General features: G+C 47.6%; 2 protein-coding genes across 5 annotated transcripts; both read right to left on the bottom strand.

The window, feature by feature from the left end:
- Positions 1-845: 845 nt before the first annotated feature.
- On the bottom strand, positions 846-5,658 carry NDUFAB1 (NADH:ubiquinone oxidoreductase subunit AB1). The gene is made up of 5 exons (XM_028706550.2): positions 5,433-5,658; positions 4,181-4,303; positions 3,613-3,700; positions 1,863-1,972; positions 846-1,020 (listed from the first exon to the last, which is right to left on the bottom strand). The coding sequence occupies exons 1-4, from the start codon at positions 5,616-5,618 to the stop codon at positions 1,881-1,883; spliced, it is 489 nt and encodes a 162-aa protein (XP_028562383.1). The 5' UTR covers positions 5,619-5,658; the 3' UTR covers positions 846-1,020; positions 1,863-1,880.
- Positions 5,659-7,664: 2,006 nt separating this feature from the next.
- On the bottom strand, positions 7,665-21,697 carry PALB2 (partner and localizer of BRCA2). 4 transcript variants are annotated; one of them, XM_028705597.2, is made up of 13 exons: positions 21,463-21,697; positions 20,083-20,142; positions 19,579-19,678; positions 17,224-18,876; positions 15,682-16,430; positions 14,097-14,171; positions 12,974-13,135; positions 12,597-12,682; positions 11,263-11,424; positions 10,983-11,099; positions 9,900-9,987; positions 9,145-9,293; positions 7,665-8,321 (listed from the first exon to the last, which is right to left on the bottom strand). In XM_028705597.2, the coding sequence occupies exons 1-13, from the start codon at positions 21,643-21,645 to the stop codon at positions 8,087-8,089; spliced, it is 3,819 nt and encodes a 1,272-aa protein (XP_028561430.2). In that variant the 5' UTR covers positions 21,646-21,697; the 3' UTR covers positions 7,665-8,086. The 4 variants fall into 4 exon arrangements, with proteins under 4 accessions (XP_028561430.2, XP_028561431.2, XP_077775292.1 ...); XM_028705598.2 differs by having other exon boundaries at positions 21,544-21,697; XM_077919166.1 differs by lacking the exon at positions 21,463-21,697 and adding an exon at positions 21,359-21,381.
- Positions 21,698-21,768: the final 71 nt, after the last annotated feature.

Raw genomic sequence — 21,768 nt, 5'->3', positions numbered from 1 at the left:
TCCCATCATGCTAGCTCAAGGAAGGGTGCAGTGTGGTCCTGCCTGTTGCTGGCCCACAACTCCCACTATCCCTGGCCATTGGCCATCATGGCTGGGGCAGATAGGTGCTAAGGCTTCCTGGTAGGCCACAAAACCCCCACGCCCCTGCTCCAAACACAACAGCAGAGCAAGTCCCAACAGGGCAAAGCTTTTGGGGCAGGACCTGGCCACGGAATACATGGGGTTCCAGAGGGCCTTTGCAGAGCATCTAAGCCAAAGGCTCACAGGACCCTCCCTGAACCATAGTTTCACCCCTCACCAGCTCAGCTTAGCACATTCCTTGAGTTTTTCTGCCTGGCTGGAATGTGTCCTTGAACTCTGGACACAAAGTCTGGATGGAGGATAGAGAGGGGGGGGTGTAGAAATCAGCCTGCTGTACAAAAGGGAGAATTCACATTCATGGCTCCACCTACCTTTGTCTCTGGCAAGTGGCCCCTCGAATGCAGCCCTCAGCCTGAAAAAGGTTCCCCTTGTCTGACCTGAGCTCAAGAGCTCCTCCCACCTCTTGGCTCAGCAGCCAAGAGGTGCCTTTAACATAGTTTGGTCAGTAGAGCATGAGACTCTTCATCACAGGGTCATGGGTTTGAGCCCCACAATTGGGCAAAAGACTCCTGCATTGCAGGGGGTTGGACTAGAGGACCCTCATAGTCCCTTCCAACTCTTCAATTCTGTGAGTTCCCCAGATGCAAGTAGGGAGAAGGACCACACCTCTTAACCAGAAGAGAACAGGAAATGTAGCTGTAACCCTAACCCTGAGACACATAATACACACATGTTTGGAACCAGTGAAAATCAGAATAAAGGAGTCAGTATCAGTCTTTTTATTTTGGAGGCCAACATATATTACACAGCTTTAAATACAGCAGCCAACAGGACTATTCCTCTGAGCGTAATGATGATTCAATACAGCACAGAGCTTCCATGACACGGTCCCCTCTTCCTGCTGACATCATCCTAGCCCTCAGGACAGAACAGAGTTGCCTGTGGATGGGAGAGGGAGACATGTATGGCTTAGAAACTCAAAAAATCACCAAGAAGTAACACACACAGTGAAATACTTCCTTATAAACTAGGGGGTTCCACTTCCTTTTGACATGGTTTTGACTGATCATAAAGGAAAGGGAGGTTGTTATAGAGCTAAAACTCAATCTCTCATTCTACCCCCACCCCAGGTCACCTTTTCAACTTCCAATGCCAGTTATTGCTGCCTCTCCACTCTGGAACAGCCTTCACTTACTCTTCTTGCAATTTGCCTTGCATTTTACTTTAGAATAAAGTGCTCCCTTTTCCAGAAAAGTTCTAGGGGCATTCAGCTACCTAGGCATAACAGGACCTTTGCTGTGCTCCTCTGTATTTGGCAAAATGTGCTAGGCCAGCTTGCAGTAGCCTCAATTCCAGGAGGACAACATCACAGGGGGATGGTGTTCCCTTAGCACCAGAGTAACATCCCACAGCTGCGTGTTGCTTATTCCATGAACACAGAAAGGTGGATTACAGACACAGATAGAGGGTTGTGTCCTCAAGCCAAGTGTAGTAACGCCAGCGAGGAGAGGCAGCAGGCTCCCATGGCCTTCCCAAGCAAAACATGAATCAAAGAATCCACCATCCCAAATAAGTTTTAATGGGGGCTGCTCCATGCTACCCAAGATTCTCTATCTAGCAGAGGCTGATGCCTTTGAATGAAGAGCATGAAGTCCTCCCCAAGACATCCATCTTCTGCTTCCCTTGCATCAGATGCCCTCTGAATGAGGAGAGCATCACTCCATGCAGGTTTTCTACCACAAGACCATTGCACACTCCTTCCAGCAGGAGTCTCTACTTACTCAGCTCGACACAAACAATTATTCGTACACGTCCTGCTTATCGGCAATGTAATCTACAATCTCTTGCGGACACATCAGCTTCTCTGCTTCCACGTCAGGGATTTCAAATCCTGAAAAAGATGTGGCCTGTTTAGTCCAGAGGTGAAGGAATCTCAGTCAACAAGACAAGGGATCACGATGTAGTTTTCCAATGGAGGGGCAAAGGGGGTGCCATGTAGTGCAGGAAAGTTAACAGAATGATCTGTGTCCCCTGGGAGTCAGGGTGTAAACATACAAGAACAGCTCGTAAGCACATTGCTTATGAGATTCTCCCGGAAACTCCTTAAAGCGCTACTAAAGAGTAAGGGGAGGGAAAGGGAATTTAACAGAAGCAATTTATGCAACTAGCAATGAGCGTCACTATAGTTCGGGTACCCTAATCTGTAAGAATGTAGTATAAACACCGACAACTGAAAAACACTGGCCTGTGAGTGCTCCAATTGAAGAACAGCCTCTAACAAAGGCGTTATGGACTTTGAAGAAGCACAAACTCAGGATGAAAGGCAGAAATGTGCTAAGAGGAAGGCACATTTGGCAAATCCTCACAGTGATAAACTCCCACCCAAAAACCTATAGCCCCACTGTGAAAGGATGTGTGGATCCAGAATTGGCCTCCACAGTCACCTACAGACTCACTGTTAAGACCATATTAATGGAAGACAATCTTACATGGCTACAAGTGATCACCAAAGAAGTAGCAGTTTGTGTACCGTACTAGGCCCCTTATATAAGTGAAAGGAGTTCAGCAAGCTGGGATATGCTAAAATGCATGAGCTCCATCTTTTTCCAGTAGTCTTGTCAGAAATGCAACTGGAGATGGACCACAACCCAGTGACAGAAACCTCCCTCCCCCTTTTTCCCCCCTAGATGAAGGTAGTCCCTGGTTCAGCTACTGGCATCTGTACTTAAAAGGATCAGGGAAGCAGCTGATGGGGATGTCTCTCTCTGCTGGAGGCTCTGGAGCACTGCTGCCAGAGTAGATGATACTGGACTTGAAAGACAAATAATCTGACCTGGTATAAATTCCTACAAGTCCAAATCACATATCAGTATGCACAGCAGTGCAAGATGGATGAGCTGAAGACAAGGAAGTGGTGTAATGACCGATGTGCCATGAAGCACAGAGAACTGTGGGAAACACCAATATAGAGAGAAACTAAGTGAGTGTAAATTTATACTAAAAGGTCAAATAAGAGAGAAAAGGGAAATGTGTGCATATCTAAGGAGAATGAAAGGATTGTCACGTTAAAAGCATAGTTGGGCAGTTCGTATAATGGTGTGAGTAGCCAACATGGTGTTCTCCAGATGTTGTTAAACTACAACTCACAGCAGCCCCAGCCCAGTCAGGGATGGTGAAAGTAACAGCACAGCAACATCTGGAGAGCAGCATGTTGGCTCTCCTTGCTAGAATGAACGCCCAGACTGCTTTGCCAAAGGAATGCCACAGAGCTGATGTTCCCTGACATTGTGACAGAGACATCAAAGGGCACACCAGGTGGGCTGTTGCCAATGTTATGGAAGACGAAAGCATCTGCATTCCAGGCCTGACTAACTCAGATGCTCAGAGCAACTGCCCAGGAGTGTTACTTTGTTATGTATTAAATTCTGTTTTTTCTCAATTAAGACTGAGCTCCACAGCAGGCACACTCTGACCTTGTGACATTCTAACAGGCACATCTTGAGATGTATTTGCACACATCAAACACATTACCAAATTCATCTTCCATTGCCATGATGATCTCCACTTGGTCCAAGCTGTCCAAGCCCAGGTCTTTCATGAAGTGGGAAGTTACTGAGAGCTGGAAGAAAAAATAGAAAACCCCACATTATGGTATAATGGACAATGTCCATAACCATTCAAATAATGTCAAAAGTAAGAAAATAGGGGCCAAAGACTCCAGGGAGATTTGGGTTTTACTACATAGAGGTCTTCTCTCCACTCCGCCCAGAACATTGTTCCTACTTTGTTCCCATTACTGGACAATCTTAAAGTGAAATTGTCCCCCCCTTATTGTTCATTTCCTATTTCCTCTTGGTGTCTGGATGCTCATTTGTTTCATTAAGCCAGAGAGACAACTTTCTTCCTATCATCTGCTATGGTCATAACAGATGACCTGTTTGGGCTGGCACAAAGTTTTAGGAAGATAGGGAACACACCTTTGTGGTTCAATCAAAGGTGCAGTTTGCTCCAGTGCAAAATGTATGTTAATCATACACATGAAGAATCTGGGACTCAAGAAAAAGAGGGTGAAAACAGAAGCTGCAACCCAGTTACTCACTTTTTCTGGATCTATCTTATCATACAGTTTCAGGACGTAAAGAACTCGATCTTTGATGTTATCCAGGGTCAAAGGAGGCATCTCAGAGTAATGACGACATAATTGAAGCAACGATCCAGAGACCTATAGGAGAAGCCAGAAATATGTTTTTCATGATTTGGGAATATCCTCAGCACGCTCACCTGAAATACTAACTCTTTACAGGTGACACCTAAAAAGAACTGGTCATTAAAGCTCCCCAGATATTCATAGATAGAGACACTGCAGTGTGCATGTTTGATTTTGAAACACAGCTCCTGAAAATCTGAGCCTGATAGATCATTCTCAAGCCCTAAAATTTGTGGCAAACTAAATGTGCCTTCAAAAAAACAACTTTGGCTGAAAAACAGAATCTCAGAATATAATTCCTAGGGATCAGATGCCACAGGGAACTCCAAAAGCAGGGAGGGCAGTGCAAGGGGTTTTCCACTGGGCATTTGCTGCCTTGGTGTGCACATAAAATCTCCCATTTCATGGCAAAGCACCTTGTGCTTGTGAAGGAAGCCCAGCCTACAATCCAGGGCCAGTGTGGTTCAGTGCCCAGATTGCTGGACTAGGCCCAGGGAGACCTTAAAGTTCAAAATCCTCAATGCAGCCACAGAGCTTACTGGGCAACATTGGGCTGGTCTTGGTCTCTCTCTCTCTCTTGAACCTTCCTCAAAGGGCTGTTGCGAGGATAAAACAAGATGGAAGAACCATCCTTGCCACCTTGAGATCCTTGGAGGGGAGGCATGGCACATACATAGATTCACTTATTTATTTCATAAAATTTACATAAAGCTTGATTGTAAAAAACAACAACGAAAACAGCTTTAAACCTCAAAGTGGTAGCAAATGCAAGAATAAACGAAACTGGGACTACCCCACCAAGGAAGCAGCAGCAGCAGCAGCATCATCTCCCCATGGCAGCAGTAAAAGGCCAAGAAAGGCCACGAGGGGGAGGCACCACCCTCATGCAGCGGGGAGTCGGTGCTGCTTCAGGTTTTGACCCCGTTCTTTGTCGCTATTCTTGATCCAGCTTTAGCTGTGTTAATTAATATCATTATTTTCGGCCATTTGTTGGTTGAAAGGCGGGGCAGGAAAACGAAAAAACCCCGAATCTTGCGCGATCCTCTGAGCTGGGTTCCAGACCACCCCCCGCGTCGGGATCCCGGGCGGCCCGCAAAGCCGAACCCTGCGCTGCACCGGACGGGCTCCCGCCTGCGCTCTTCACCTGCGGCGTCAGCCTGGCGGGTCCTGGCGGCAGGAGGGGGGCCAAGAAAGCGAGGCGGGAGGCGGGCGGTAGCGGGAGGCTGAGACGTCCGAGCGGTGAGGAGGAGGCGGAGAAGAAGCCGCGGCTCCCGCTGCAACACCGGCGGCGGAGGCAGGTGGAGGAGAGCAGGAGGACACGGGCCGCCATGATGACCCCGCGAGTGCGCCTGCGCCGACGCCCACAATGCCCCGCGCCAGCCCGCTCGCCCGCCGGGTTTCAAGGGTATTGAGGAGGGGAGGCTCCCGGCATGCAGCGCGCCGTGTTTGCATATGCAAAGCAAGCCCCGCCTTCCCCTCAGGCTCATGTGGTGGCTCCTCCTCTTGCCCCGTCCAGTGACTCAAATGACAAGTAACGGACCTCAGTTAATTTCAATGGGTCTACTCCGAGTAAAACTGGAGTAGCGTCGATAGCCCTCCAGGCTGCCTCATTGCCCTGTTTCCTCCTGCAGCCCTAAGTTTCACTGCCAGACAGCACCTCCTTTGCATGCAGATGGTCCCAGAAAGGGCTGCGGATATTCTTCTGATGAATTACTGCCAGCCCGGGCAGACAATATGGAGCTAGATGAGCCAAGAGGTCTGCCTGCAGAGGGTGTAGCTGTGTAGTGCATGTGTGAATGTGCACACACACACACACCAGCCTCCCACCCCCACTGATCATTGTAGAGGTGTGGGAAACCTTTGGCACTCCAGAGGTTGCTGAACTACAACTCTCAACATCCCTGGTCATTGGCCATGCTTACCAGGGCTGGTAAGGGACGCAGGTGGCCCACTTGGGCTTGCCGATAAGAAGGTTGGTGGTTCCAATCCACATGACAGGGTGAGATCCCGTTGCTCTGTCCCAGCTCCTGCCAACCTAGAAATTCGAAAGCATGCTGGTGCAGGTAGATCGATACCGCTGCAGCGGGAAGGTAAATGGTGTTTCCGTGCACTCCGGCTTGTGGTTTAGTCAGAAAGCTGTCTATGGACAAACGCCGGCTCCCTTGGCCTGAAAGCGAGATGACTGCTACACTCCATAGTCGCCTTTGACTGGACTTAACTTTCCAAGGGTCCTTTACCTTTACCTTTTTTACTAGGGCTGATGGGAGTAACATCAGGAGGGCCAAAGCTTCCCCACTCTCACTGTAGAGGGAGTCATTTTTTCATCATTACATTTAGCATTATGCTAAACCTCCAGGATTTTTTTCATTCTTTTTATGGGTAACAGTCTGGAAGCCTCATTCTTGTCAATAGAATTTTCAGTCTACGACAGCAGGAGGGTAGGAACAGGAGGGACCAGTCAGGTGCAGTACAACACCCCAGATCCTCTCTACTTACTTTGTGCCGAGGAGGGCAGGGATCCCCCATAGAATCAGAATTGTAGAGTTGGAAGGAACCCAAAGGTCATCTAGTCCAACCCCTACATTGCAGGAAACTCAGCTAAAGCATCCATGACAGATGGCCATCCAACCTCTGCTTAAAAAACTCCCAGGAAGGAGAGTGTACAACCTTCCAAAGGAGACCGTTCCAAACTGTCAAACAAACAGCTCTTACTGTCAGAAAGTTTTTTCCTGAAGGTTAGTTGGAATCTCCTTTCTTGGAGTTTGCAGCCATTGGTTCAAGTCCTACCTTCCAGAGCAGGAGAAAACTTGCTCCATCTTCCAAGAGACAGTCCTTTAGAAATTTGAAGACGTGTGCCTGAAATCTCAAATACAGTGGTACCTTGGTAGTCAAATGGCTTGGCTTCCGAACAAATCGGCTCCCGAATGCCGCAAATCTGGAAGTGAGCGTTCCGGTTTGCGAACGTTTTTCGGAAGCTGAACGTCCGACGTGGCTTTTGTGGCTTCCAATTGAGTGCAGGAAGCTCCTGCAGCCAATCGGAAGCCATGCCTTGGTTTTCGAACCGTTTCAGGAGTCGAACGGACTCCCAGAATGGATTAAATTTGAGAACCAAGGTACCACTGTACTCCATCCCACTTTCATGCCAGCTATCTGTAGACCATTCTCTGCAGCCCAGGAGGATAATTATGGAGAGGGAGACATCATAATGAACAGTAAAGGATTAGCTGTTCCAACACTTGCTTTCTTCTTCCCTCCCCATTACCTTTTCCTTTTCTGTTGTGTCTATTATTTCTTCCTTTTCTATTGGGTCTATTATCACTGTGAGGCTGGGTGAATGGACTGTCTTATCTTTCAATGATACACATACAGCACTTGGAAAATTTTAGGCAATTTATAACCCGTCACCTAGAAAACTTTATACATTTTTTGAAAAAGAAATTTTAATATTACATTTAAGACACTCCAGAAAATGTTTTTAACAGTTCAAAGCCTGCCCAAGAGGGTGAACAGTAAGAACAATAGATTTTGCACAATGCTGTGCCCAGGGAAGCCCATTGGGGTATGCAGAGAAAACATTCAAAGTGCCCATTATCAATTCCTGAGACCAGCCTTCTGGGATAAAACTACCATTGGCCCCAGCAGGCACAACTATACTGGCAATGCCAGAATAAACAGAATATAACTTTCTCCTAAGGCCACTTCATTACACTTTTGAAAGCATTCAACTTTTCGGAGAAATGGATCCACTAGTCCTTACATGTTGTTCAAGTGCAGGAAATCTTGTCCAAATTAACTCATCTAACCAAGCGAGTCCCTCAAAGCTGTTGTGTAACTGTAAATGTAAACACTGCCGTCCTTTTGCCCAGCCAGCAGACAAGTGTCAGTGACAGACCACCTGGCGAGAGACCAGCTCCCTTCAGAGTTGGGGGGCAGCAGAGCCGTGCACTGCCCCCAAAATAAATCCCAGACAGCAATGGTTCCAGATGTTAGCACAGCTGCTGCAGAAGCGCCCTTCACTTCACCCTCCAAGTACCTAGAGCCAAAAGCAATATCCAGATTAATGCTGCCCCATAACATAACTATTATTATTTTTTAAAAGTAGAACTAAAATGCAAGAGCATAAAGTCAAAATAAAAACAAGAAACACAGAGGACTCACACGATTAAAAACAGATTTAACACTTTTCTACAACTTTATACAACAATAATCACTGTTAAAATCACAACAGTGCAGTAAAATCTGGATCCTTAAAAAGCCTGCTTAAATAAAAGTGGAAGTTACAGCATGTTTTAATGATCCTCATCATCAACCAGGAAAAAAAGCTGTTTGTGGAAGAGGTCCAGGATGTTCAAAGGGCAGAGAAGGTGGCAAGCAGAAAGTGGTCTGCACTTGAACGATAACCCATCATGACACACGTCAGCAAAGGCTTCATTAGGAACTCCTGACATGAAGAGCTGCAGAGGAAGCAGCTCCCTTCACCAGAGTCCAGGAAGCTCCAGTACTTAAAATCAGATTTACACAGGAGGCTGGCAGGAAGGAGGCAGTGCCCTCCCAGTGACCTAGAGCTACAGAAGCATCAGCAGGAATGTAGCTCCACTGGGCTGGAAAGAAAGTGGGGGAGGGGAAGCATGTGCCTTGAATACAGGACATCCCCAGTCCTTGCTGCGCTCAGTTAACCTTATCAGAGGTAGCAGGACTGGGAGAAACCTCTGCCAGAGAGCCTGGGAACTGCTGCCAGCCAGAGTAGGAAGAAATGAGCTAAATGGGCAGTCAGACCCCCATACCCTAGTTTGGCTGCAATCTGCTCTAACTGCTGGTTTTATGGGTAGAAACAACAACAACAAGCAACAACTTGCCTTCCTGTGATTCCCAGGGGAAGGGATAAGGACATCAGCCTGGCACTTCTCGCTGTCTTGGGGTTGAGCACAACCACCTGGAAGGCAGGGTTCACACATGAGTTGCTCTCCTTGGCATGCGGGTGGCTCAGAACTACGAACAGGAGGCCCTGATCCACAAGGAAGGAAAAGCAAGTAGAAATGTTAATTCAGCAAGCAACAGAAGTAGCAGCGACTGGTGGTGGAATTGTGGGGAGGGACAGGAGATCCAGGGCTCAGGAAAGTGGTACCCCCTTAACAAGATTGTGACTCTGTTTCTAACCCACCTCAAATACTCAAGGCATGCTGCAGTCTGAAAGCTGCACGCAGCTTGCTGCAAACCTGACTGAAAGCAGAGCTTCTGTTAAAATCTCAGATCGGGAAACGTTTTGGTCTAGCTCTTAGATGCCAATCCAGAAACATTTTAACCCAGAGAACAGAAGGCTATATTGATGGAGACTTTGCTGATGCCTTGCACTGCAATGGGATGTAGGAGGGAAGGCAACCTCCTAGGAATGCAGAACTAAAGGGATTTAGGGCCTTCAAGGTCAAAGTTGGACCTTGGTGGTGTCTAGAGCTAGGGAGCTAGTGCAACACAAAGACAAGAACATCAGGGGAGGGCAAGGGTGCAACTTGAATCCCAGATCCCCTTTTCCCCAAGATGCCTTGCTCCTTGACCTAGCCCAAACTGCAGCACTGTGTATTTCACAGAGCAGAACCTGCTTTAAGAGACATACCGAGTCAGAATAGGCTTTGTGGCAGACAGATCCTGGGTAGGAAGAACCAAGAGGCACCTTCCTCAGCAGCTGCCCAGTTGTCAAGTTCCTGCAAAAGGAGAAAGCAAATTGTCACCTGCTCCTGTACAGAGTGCAGCAAAAGGGGAGGTGGTGTGTAGAACCAAACAGTGAAAATGTTCTGGAAGGCCTGTAAACACCATCTTGATAGTCAGGATAACCCCAAGACTAAATGTTAGTCGCTGCAAAAATGAGGTCACGTATGTTTATCTGCTTTGAAGCCTTGGTTCCGATTCAGTTAGGAGAGGAGAGACTTCTCCCACCGGCTGCCTGTCAGCTACGCCCTTATCCAAGGAGATGGATGTGAGCTGGGAAGGGGCCTCTAAGCCAGGCGTGTTAACTGGGCTACTGATGCCAGCTTGCGTAGCTTGCTTTGTGTACAAAGAAGGGCCTGTAGCTCAGTGGTAGTGCACCTGTTTTGCATTTTAAAAGTCTTAGGTACAATTTCTAGCCCCTCTAAGTAGGGCTGGGAGAAGCTCCCCAGTCTGAAACCCAAGAGAGTTTCAGTCACTTCCGGGTTTCAATCGTTTGGGAGCCAAACATCGAGAACTAGGCTGTTCAGAAACCAAGGTACAACTGTATTAGTATTAGTAGTAGTAGTAGTAATATACCACTCTATACTCACAGGTCTCAGGACTGTTCACAGGAAATCCACTATCAATCATGACTTTCTGGGCTTGCTAAGATTAGCATGTTAAAAATACTGTTTCCACCCCACCCCAAAATTTAAACAATATAAGACAAATGCATGCTGTTGAATTACCAAGTCTTAATTTAAAAAAATCATTTAAAAATATTTAAAGTGTCCTTTACTAGTCTCCTCTCCCCACAAACAAATATTTCCTCCCATGTGAGTGGGGGTGGAATATATGTTTATAAAATTGCAGTGTAGCTTTCTTCTGGTTTCCTTATGAAATATAAGTCAAACATCAGAGTCTCATTAATTTAGGACACTGGGAAGTTTTTAGATTTAGAGAAAAACTTTGTTCTGGCAGTGGGGCAAGTAAACTCCATACAGATGCTTACCAGACCACCAAGCAATCTGTGGTAGTCAAGGCAATTAAAGCCTCCTCCATCCCATCCACTTCAGCAAAAGCCAAAACAGTCTCTTCAGGAGGCATCAAAGCCTGCCTCTCTTTACTCCTAGAAACAAAAGAAACCCCCAGGGATGTTGAAACCAAGCTGAAAGAAGTAGAAGATGTCTCAAACACAGCAAAACACCTTTTGTCTCTGCTGCTGCTCTAGGAGATCAGTGGAACCCCCACCCCAACACCAACTTTCCTTTCCCACTGCTGCCACCTCTCACCTTCCTGTCTCAGAGAAAGAGAGGACTTCCACTTCTTGGTCTTGGAGTGACCCACAACTACTGACCAGCCTCCTATTCTTTAGTCCAAGAACAGCATTTATGTTTCCAGTTTTGACGAGGGGTTGCTTAACACAGCCATCTTCAGAAGAATAAAACAAGAACCTAGAAGAAAAGGTGACATGGTAGCTTTTGGCCCCGATTCCAAGCATGTTTGTAATCCCTCCCTTATGTCAATGGCACTTACTTCAGGCAGGTATGCTGAGAACCTTAGTGTATTGGTAACATCTCTGTGCTACCGTGCAAGAAAAACAGGGTTATTTGACAAGGCAGCCCTCATAATTCCTTGTCTCTGTCTTACAGTATGTATTGTGAACTTCTGAGATTTGGGTGTATTCATGTTCACTATGAAAAGGGTCTGCTATGTTCAGCTCTTTTACAGAGCACTGCAAGGAAATTCTGTATTTCTGCTTCTCCCAAAGGCCACAAAGTCATTGATGGGAGGTTTCCTGTGTCTTTTTCTATGCATAACTGTGATAACTCAGTAACCTGTAGCACCGCTTGCTAAGAAGGTGAAAGGTAACTGTACTGGTCTGTAAGAAGCATTGCAAAATCCGTATTAGAGCAATACCTTTATTAAACCAGCTGAAATGTCAGAAAATACTCTGCAAGCTTTCGAGTTCTCTGAAATGAAGAACATAAAAAAGGCCCTGCTGAATCAGACCAAATACCAAAGGCCCATCTTGTCCAGCATCATAGAGGCCAACCAGATGCTTCTGGGAAGTCCACAAGGGGAACCTGAATGCAACTGTAGCCCTCTCCTCACTTGTGATTCCGAACAACTTGTATTCAGAGGATGCTTCCTCTGAAAGTGGAGGTAGAACATAGCCATCATGACTAGTAGCCATTCATGGCCTTATCCTACTCTTCTAAAGCTATTCTAGTTGGTAGACATAACTTCTAGGAGATCTCCATCAGGCTAGATGGCAAGCAATGCAAAGTGGGATAGTGGAAGAGACAGAGATGAGGTGCATTTGAGAGTCTGCACACTATTTCGTGACATTTCAGCCGCCCTAACAGAAGTACAGTTGGATGAGTTATTAATACCCAAAGAGCAGAGCATCATGTTATAAGAGGGTCAATCTCACTTCTCTGCAGCAGCACTCTGAAATAACCACAAAGACTTAACTGTCAAGGTTCCTTCCTCAAGGCCACAACAGTAGAGCTGGCCTCTACTCAGAGGCCAAAAAGCGTTTTTAAAGTAACACTTAAGGTGCACAATGATTATGTTGCAGAGGAACACACATTTTGGATCTCTGAAAACAGGCACAACTCACCTGATCTCTGAAATCTCCAGTCCTCCCAATGCAACACACACAAGGCTCTGGACACCTGGAAGAGGAACAATCTGAATGACCGGAACCTGGGGAACCAGAGTAACAAGAATCAACTCTCTTCCTCCTCATCCGTGCTCCCCCTCCCAGGACAAGAAGAGCCTGGCTGCTGGAAGAGACCAAAGGGGGCCCATCTAGTCCTGCATGTTGCTCTCCCAAGGACCAACCAGATGCTCCAATGGGAAGAAGCCCAGAGCCAGTTTTTGTTTCCAGAAGTTACTCAAGGGCAACTGCAGCAAGTTGTTGGTGCTATGATAGCCACCATGGGGCAGACCACACATATTCTATTTCAGAAGGAGTAAAGACCCCTTCTTTCTAACCTTTGTAAAGTGCCAGGTGTGCACACAGCCCCAGTGGCCGGACTCCAGATGCCTCCAGAGGGAAACGGAAGCCTCACAAGCTGTCACAACACACAGTGCTGTGAAGTCAGCGGCCTCCCACCACACGGTGCCCACGTCCACCGAGCATGATCCAGAGCAGCTCTGTACAAAACAAGAGAGAAAGAATCAATAGGGGGCAGGTGGGTGGGAGGGAAATGTTGCCAGCAAAGGCAAATCATGTGCCACAAAGAGCTTCCAGCAGCAGCAGCAGCAGCGGGTTGGTGCTCCCCTACACAGGGAAAAGCAGCTTACGGGATGTGTGCAGGCACCAGACCAGCGGCTAGCTCAATAAAGGGGCCGAGGCTCAAGCTTGCCAGGAAAGCACCTGCACAATCCAGGCCTTCCTCCCATTATGGACCAGATGTGGTCTCTCGGTGCTTCATTTCTAAAGGCCTTTCTCCTGTTCATGCCAGATGCCCTGACGACGTCAAGTACTTGCACATACTTGAACCCGGCTAATCCTGCCCTTCCACTTCCTCCCCACCTCTTGAGACTGAGAGGGAGAGCACACATGGGACCCAACCACAATACTTCTGTCCTCCACAAACACACATGCAAAAAAAAAAAAAAGCAGGATTCTTGGCACTATCCTGGAGGCCTGTCCTAGGAAAGGAGAGAGCGATGGCAGGATGCAAGAGAAAGGAGAGCACCCAAGAGGGTGGGGGCCACTGTGCCACTCCTCTCAACTCCACAGGCAAGTGGCTATCTGCAGCTCTACAATATTTTGTTACATATTCATAACCATTTCTGAGCCGCTTAATTTTTTTAATCCCTAAGCAGTGTAAGCTACGTACAATATAAATAAATATCCATTATAATGAAAAACCCAAACCAATAAAACAGAATAAAAGTATATAAAAGGCAAAATAAACAAAAGCGTGAATCAGTCCTAGCAAGCCTGAATAACATTGTCCATGTAGGGCCCAACCTCCAGGGGAAAAAGGACACATCTGTGTCCAGAAGTAGGTAGAATCGGAACAAGGCATTTAAAAAAGGGGGGGCAGACATGCATTTACATCAATAAAGCACTTTTTCAAAAAGTGACATGGTTTTCTTCTTTGACCTTTAGTTTTGAGGTCATCCGCAAGCTCCCTTTTCTCTGGCTGTCCTCCGCTAGGTCTTCTACGGTCACTTCATTCTGCAATAAAACATCAAGGTAATAAAATGAAGAACCATATGGCTTCCGGGCAGCAGAGTTCCCACCTGTCTCTTAAGCACCAGGCACCTGGGATGCTAATAGTAGGTTGATAAGCAATGCAATAATTGTTAGCCATATAGGTACTTGATGTTTGGCTAGATTTGTTCGGTTTTATTTAATTGGAGTGTACTGAGTTGCCAAAACTGTAAGTGTAATGTTTTAATGTATCATATATTTTGATGTTAGCCGCCCTGAGCCCGGTTCTGGCCAGGGAGGGCGGGATATAAATAAAATGTATTATTATTATTAGTATTATTATTATTATTAGTATTATTATTATTACTATTACATCTGCAGAAATGTGATTTTGGGCAGACAAGGGTACCTAAGCTTGGCTCAAGCACAGTTGTCCCAAATCAAGATTCCAGGAAGTTAAGGTGAAACATGAACTCTCAATATTCCAACCCCTTGAATGAGGTGGGGAACCTTTGGTGCTCCACATTCTGTTGATCTGCAACTCCCATCATGCCTAAAGGGGCTGTTGGGAGATGCAGTTCAGCAGCATGTAGAGCGACAGAAGTCTCCCACTCAAGGTAGGCTATACCAAGGATTTATGCATGAAATATCCTGCCTAAGGGAGGAAACTTGAACTAGGTTGCCTTCTTTTGGACGCAAGGGTATTCCGCACCTAGTAGGCTAAAAACCAACAGTGACTTGCCCCTTGCTGGGAATGGTCTTGGAATGCTCATGAACATTCTACCTGCTCAGAGATAAGGTTTCAGCCACAGTACCCTGGCAATTGATGCAGCTTCTGTGAAAGAAAAGTCGATCTGGCTGGGAAAGGTGGGGGGACTCTCACACAGGGCTGAATGACTGGAGAGAGGTGTTGGCAGAAACAGGCTGAGTAGGCAGGAATGTTGAGGGATGGGTAGCTAAGGGGACCCAAGTGAACTCCAGGTGAAGGTGACCAAAGAAAGACGGCACAGTAGGCAACAAGAACCTGAGGAATGGGCAGAGACTGAGGGATGAAGGGAGGGAGAAACGGGCAAGACATGGAAGCAAAGAAAGGGAAAGACGCAGAGAGGCTGTGGGAAACTTAGGCAGGGCCAAAGAACAGGGAGTGTCATGGAGCCAAGAGAAAGGAAAGAAAGAGGTACACAAGGGAGCGAGTTTTGATTATAACTGCAGTTCCTGGAAGGTCAAGCCTGCAGCTCTGACAGAAACGCCTCTGCTTTCTCCTTGGGAATCCCAGAGACCTCTACAATTATGACCAAAAGCAGAGAGCGGTTGGTACCACCCAGCAAGAGTGTGCAATCACTGATTGATAATTACAGCAGAATGTGGGTGGAGTGAGTAATAATGTTAAGCTGCATTTTTAGCTGCTCTTTTGTTTCATTGAAACTCTTAATTATATAACTTGTGCTGTAAATATGATGCTCTGCTCTTGTTGATTGTTGTTTGTGCACTGTTTGGAAAGCAGCACAGAAATGGTATGAATAAACCAACCAACCATAGGCTCCTCTGCTCTTTCTTCCTGTTTGGGGGATTCCTTGTAACACTCAACAGACTCGCCAGCTGATAGCAGCCTTTCTTCAAAGCTGGCCACGTCCTCATCAGGCTTCCAGCTCTTTTCCCTTTGGCCTTGTGACAATGAGGGCATCCTTTCGCCACCTCCCTCTTCTTCCTCTTGCCTGCTCCTGGGCAAGGCAGAAATACCTGCAGAGTCCCCTGGCTCAGGGCTGGCATGAGCTTGCAAAGCAGATGCGCCAGGTGTGCCTGGCAAGGCCTGGGAGGCTGGGGTTGCCCCCAAACGGGGGAAAACTGGGGTAGGCAGCTGGGACTCTGGGACACCCTCCAGGGCTAGAGAGAGGAACAACTCAGTTGATGGAAGAGCTTTCCGAGGCGAGCCCACTGGAAAGGGTGGCTCTTTCTCCAGGGAAATGGGATTCTCTCCTAGTGCTGAATCTTTCTCAAAGCCAGCCCCACTAGTGTCCTGGAGGCACTTGGCTGACTGGCCAGTGTCAAAAGTCTCCGGCAGATTTACAGCACAGGCTTTGAGCTTTTCCAGTTTAAGGAGCCCAAATTCATCTTCAGGTAGGTGGAATTCTTGGAGCTCTAAGCCACAGGGCAGCCATTCAAGACTGGACATCTTACTTCTCTTGCCATGAAAAGGAAGGGACAATTTGGGGGAACCTGTCCCAAAGAGGTAAAGTGAGGTAGGATCCCGAGATTCCACAGGCAGGCTGGCCCTCCTTCTACCTGCAAATACAAAAGAGAAACAGCTTAGCCTGGCATTCACTGCAGTTGTGAGGATCTTACTCTAGAAGGGCTCCTGGGATCCTTAAAGCCACCCTGCTTCAAATTAGCAGCAGGAGACCTGCTGGTTCGAAACATGCTCTCAGGTGTCCTTTGCTGAATCACCTAGATGCTCTAAGCTGTGAACTCCCCTGCAAAGGACCTGTGTGCTTCCAGGGACATTTTGAAAAGCCTTGTCCTCTGCCCCCATCCCCCAGCTCAATAAGGCCCCAAAACAATGGGGAAATATCAAAGACCACCAAGGGGCCTGTAAAATTAGCATATAGTGATCAAGCTGGAAATCCAAAAACCCTCCCCATCCCCAATTAGTATGGGGCACAATCAATCAATCAATCAATCAATCAATCAGGGAGCTCCTCTTGTGTGCCAGCTGCACAGCACCTCCAACTCACTTCAAAGGGGCCAGTCACAAAGAACTTCCTAAGGAGATCCTGCAGGTCAGCCCACCCACCCTCATGAAAATACGCCACCTAAGGGAGCTTTCTCAACTTGCCTCATGGGGAGGGGTCTCCACTGAAGAAGCTAAGCCAGTGTACACAGGAAATGAGCAAAATATTCCCGAGGGGATATTTACTGAGGCCTTTCATGAGAGCCACTGGAGAAACTGGTGGGCACTGTGGTGCCCACAAATACTGCATTGGCGACCCTTGCTCTAAAGGGACCAAGTAGGAGCCCCCTCCCCAAGCTGCCCCTGGGTGATAAAGCTGAACGAGCTCTGGGTCCAGGGGGCACATACCTCGGGGTGCTCCCCTCCGCTTGCATTTCACAGAGGCAACTAGGGGTGCATAGTGAGGCAAGGGGTCTCTATCCACTTGTGCCAGATTGACCCCAGCGTTGTTCCAATTCCCAGCCTGCTCAGGAGACCCACTGTCAGGACAACATGTCTTGTCATTTTCTTCCAGGCTTCCCATGAAGCTGGAGGGAACACTGGCCTTTGAGTTCACCACCTGTGAGACATGGACAGTCTCAGGGTGTGTGGAAGCAGAAACTGCAGACCCTGCCGGCCATTTTCTGCCACTCGGCTTGGATTCCACGCTGCCACCAGCTGTAGTGTAAAGCACTGTGGCTTTGTCTCTTCCATGGTGGTTTTCCTTCCTTCCCTGAGCTTCACTTGGCACAAGAGAACTATCAACCTTGGGAATTGTCAGCTCCACATTCTCTGCTGGGTCCTCTGCTGTGGCGGACAAGGCCTTGTGATTAGACCTCCCTCTCAGCTTTCTCTTTCTTCTGGGCTGCACTAGGCCTTCACTCTGTACTAGATCCCCGCTGGAAGATGTGTTCTTGTTAGAAAGAGACTGAAGAGGAGAAGTGCCAGGGCTGGCACCAGAATTGGGAAATGGGAAAGGAACAGCCTCCCTCTGCTCACCACTTTCTGTCTGCCCTTGGGAGGACGGCGAGGCTGGATCTGTGCTCTTCTCCTTGCACACAATTCTCTGTCCTTTCCTACTTTTGCCCAGCTGGGTTTGAATGACGGCCGCCAAGTTCACCTCCCTCTGTTGACTGGACATTCGCCGTGTTGTCCTTACGTAATACTCAACAGGAAACAGGAGCCCCTCAACTACTGTGCAAGAGCTCAGCACATCCTTAGCAGGTGTGGCTGGAGCCCTATCCAGGAGGGGAGATCCAGTTTCTTCAAGCTGATCCCCTAAACCATTTCCACTGGGCTTGCTGGTGGGAGCGTCACTGCCGCTGAGCTCCAATTTCTGAGGTTCCTGGCATCGGCTGCCTTCTTGCTGCATTCCATGTGTATGAGAGGCAGCCTCAATGGTCACAGCTAAGCCTGCAAATCGGCCTGCCTCCTCCATCTGTGGAGATTCAATCTGCATGTCTGCAGGTGACACAATATTCTTGACAGCTGGACCTCCAGAGCTATCAAACAGGCCTTCCTCACAAAGATGCTCAGGTGAAGACTCCTGGTTTTCACGCGACAGATCATGAAGAAAGGTGGCTTGCCCAGATGTTTCCTGTAAACAATCCAGATGCAGCAACACAGGAGAAACATCGCTGCCTCTTCCTTCTTCAGCTGTGTTCCCTGAGGAGGCCACTGGGATGCTATGGTCCGCCAATAAACTGTCACTTCTGTTGAAAACTGGCGACCTGGAGCCCTGGGAGCTCTCTGGCTGGGGTCCCACATTTCCCAGATGTGCATCCCATGTAGATTCTTCTCTTTCCTCCAAAGCCAAAGATGCTCTCTGTTGCACTTTGGTTCTACTTCTTGACAAACTATTCTGGTTTTTCTTAAGAACAGGACTAAAGAGAACCCTTTTGCGGTCCTGGTTGCTACACGAAGAACTCAAGTTTCCTAGCAAGCTGTCTTCTTGGTTGAAGGCCTCAGGCTTGAAGGTGACTGATGCAGCTTTTGCAGTGCTCTTCTTTGAACAGCCACCATCTGTGAAGGAAAAAATAACAGCACACTGCCATCAAGGAAGCACACAGAACAGCAAAACGAAGCGCATTTTAATCAAAAAAGTTGAAAACTACAAAGGCAGTTTAACATAAGACTCTGTTTCACTTCCTAAAGAGTGGAGAGCAGAGTTCAGGCTTGACAAATCAACTTTCCTTTTTTAAAAATTAAAACCCAGAGATTCATCAGAGTCAGGTATAAAAAACACTTAGAATTAAATAATTGAGTGCTAGAACTGAGTTCACAGTCCTTAGTCCACCCAGCACAATTTTTAAGATGGCTTTAGTCCCAGTTCCCCTCATTTTAGAAAATAAGCACTCACAAGTACCCCAGAGTAAGGGGCTAGTTCTGAACTGGAACACCAGGCCTCATCTGTACATAGCCAAACAGAAAATGTGCGGGATTCTAAGTGAACAGAATCCAAGATCTCAACAATGCAAAGTTTTGGAGCAGAAACAACAGAAGAAAAATTAATTTAAGTTTTATGGCAACTCCCTGTAATGGTCTCACTTAGTCCTCAGCCCAAGAGGCCTGCCCAAGAACAGCATTGGGTGCAATACAAAAAGTGCTCTGCCTTTTGGGAAAGGTAGAATGAGCCTATAATACAAGAGTGAGAGCCATGGAGCAATGACTTCATCAGGACAGATAAACACCCAAAGAACCATGGATCTGCCTTTCCAGGCTTACCTGCAAGGTCCCCCTCAGCTTCCTCTTGCATAAGCAACAGGTTTTTCTCTGCAACCGTTTTCTTGACATAGTTGTTCACCTTTTCAGCTCTTTCAGCACGCTACAAAAACAATAAAAAGGGTAATGGGAAGACCGGTGCTTAATCAGATGTGATTTCATTTTCTGCCAAAAATATTATTATTTATTAAAATTTTGTATCACTCTTAATTAGATGATCACAGGAGGGGTTTACAACACAGAAACACAAAATTACACACTATAGTAACAAACAAAACAATACCCCCCTCCCCAGTTTAAAGGCCATAGATTGTTTAATTAACCAAGGCCTGGAAGAAGAGGAATGTTTTTGCCTGGCACCTAAAGATATGTAAGGAAGGAGTCAGGTGAGCGTCCCCAGGGAGCACATTCCACAAGCGAGGGGCCACTGCAGAAAAGACCTGCTCTCGTGTTGCTGCCCTCAGGACCTTGCTTATAAGTCCTTGGCAGACACTATTGTTTACTTACCTGTAACCTGTGGAATGTTTTGCTGTATTCTCTTTTCAATAAGGCCAACTTTTCTTTCAGCTGGAAGACAAAGATGTTACAAGGTGGTCACCACAAGTTGTTTTAAAACAAGATTTAGGAAGGCAGCAGCTACATGAACTGCATTGCCAAACACTTGGTCTTGCTGGAGGAAGGAGGAACACAAGACTGCACACCAAAACAATGTACTCAAAATGAAGGGTTCTGTGTAACTTAAAACCGCATCCCCAACAGTATAAACTGGCCTCCCTCAATCTAGTGCCCTCCAGGTTTTTGGGAGTGCAACTCCCAACAGCCCCAGCCAACACAGCTGTATGATGTTGGGGCTGATAGGGGTTATAGGCCTAACATCTGGAGGGCACAAAGTTGGGAGAGGCTGGTTTAAACAGATCTCCAAAAGGAGTACATAGGAAATTGCCCTATCGAGCTCAGTAGTGTTTCTACACTGAACAGCTGTGGCTCTCCAGGGTCTCAGGTAAGGGCAGCTCAACCTGGAGATGCTGAAGGTGGAATATGGGACCAGCTGCATGCCAAGCAGTTGCTCTACTGCTAAGTTATGGATCTATATATGGCCCAGTGGCTCTCTAGGTTTTCAGACAGGGGTCTTTCTTACTCCCACCTGGAGATGCTGATGGGAACTGAACCTGGGAGTTTGTGTGTGCAAAGCAAGTGTTTATATTCCTTCCCTACAAAGTAAGATTCCATCTAGCTCAGTATTGTCAACAGTGGCAGTGGCTCTCGAGGGTTTCAAGCAAAGGTCTTTCTGACTCCCACCTGAAGATGCCGGTGGGGACTAAAAACAGACTTTTTTTTTTGTATGCAAACTGAAGTGAGAATGTTCTTCCAAGCCATGATCTTTCTCGACCTTGGGTCTCCCGATGTTCTTGAACTACAACGCCCATCATATCTGACCCCTCGCCATGCTGGCTAGGAATGATGGGAGTGATAGCCCAGCAACATCTTGGGACCCAAGGTTGAGGAAGAATCCAGTCCACATGGTTCTAAATAAACAGCTGGTTTAAGCAAGGACATAGGAAGCTGCCCTACACAAAGTCAGATTATTTGAGTCCATCTAGCCTGTACCGTCTACACTGACTGGCAGCAACTCTCCAAGGTTCCCAGCCATATCTGGAAATCCCACCCGTGGGGCCTTCTGCGTGCAAAGCACATGCTCTATACCGCATAGTGAGGGCCCTCTTCCCTTGTCCCGCCTCCTGAAATCTCTACCACAGGAAAAGAGGAGAGGGGCGGGCCTTACCTCCCCAGCTGCCAGGCCAAAGCCCCTCTCTTCAAGAGACCCTCCCGCCCTTTCTTCCTCCAGCTAAAGCCCCTCCCTCGCGGCCCCTCTCGCCCGGCGCCCACCTGGGCCTTCTCCTGAGCGTTGAGGGCCGGGAAGTGGCCCCGCGGAGGCTCCATATCTCCCGCTCTCTGCGCGCCACGCACCTCGCTCCAGCTGCGCCTGCGCAGTAGCTGAACCAGCGAAACGGCGTCCATGGAAACGCAAGATTCGCCTGGAGCGAGGGAATGTCTCTGCGCATGCGCCATGTCAAGAAACGGGAGCTAGCGCCATAGAGACGGAAGGTAGAGCGGCTCATTCCCCCTCCCGCGTCGCTATCACCCACCCACTTAATATTGCGCTTTATTCTCCGCAGCTGCGACGCCAGAGCG

The sequence above is a fragment of the Podarcis muralis genome, chromosome 14, assembly GCF_964188315.1.
Source record: "Podarcis muralis chromosome 14, rPodMur119.hap1.1, whole genome shotgun sequence".
Classification (NCBI taxonomy): domain Eukaryota; kingdom Metazoa; phylum Chordata; class Lepidosauria; order Squamata; family Lacertidae; genus Podarcis; species Podarcis muralis.
Note: the sequence above shows the minus strand (reverse complement) of the source record. Positions and strands in the feature narration are given on the sequence as shown.

What these genes read in the sequence shown, in the direction of transcription:
- NDUFAB1 (XM_028706550.2), bottom strand. Translation starts at nt 5,618, where the DNA reads ATGGCGGCCCGTGTCCTCCTGCTCTCCTCCACCTGCCTCCGCCGCCGG. An exon ending in CCGCCAGGCTGACGCCGCAG is followed by an intron (nt 4,304 to 5,432) that starts GTGAAGAGCGCA and finishes CTTCTCCTATAG; the next exon opens with GTCTCTGGATCGTTGCTTCA. An exon ending in ATAAGATAGATCCAGAAAAA is followed by an intron (nt 3,701 to 4,180) that starts GTGAGTAACTGG and finishes TTTTTCTTCCAG; the next exon opens with CTCTCAGTAACTTCCCACTT.
- PALB2 (XM_028705597.2), bottom strand. Translation starts at nt 21,645, where the DNA reads ATGGCGCATGCGCAGAGACATTCCCTCGCTCCAGGCGAATCTTGCGTT. An exon ending in GGATGACCTCAAAACTAAAG is followed by an intron (nt 13,136 to 14,096) that starts GTCAAAGAAGAA and finishes TGTTTTGTACAG; the next exon opens with AGCTGCTCTGGATCATGCTC. An exon ending in ACAGATTGCTTGGTGGTCTG is followed by an intron (nt 9,988 to 10,982) that starts GTAAGCATCTGT and finishes CTCCTTTTGCAG; the next exon opens with GAACTTGACAACTGGGCAGC.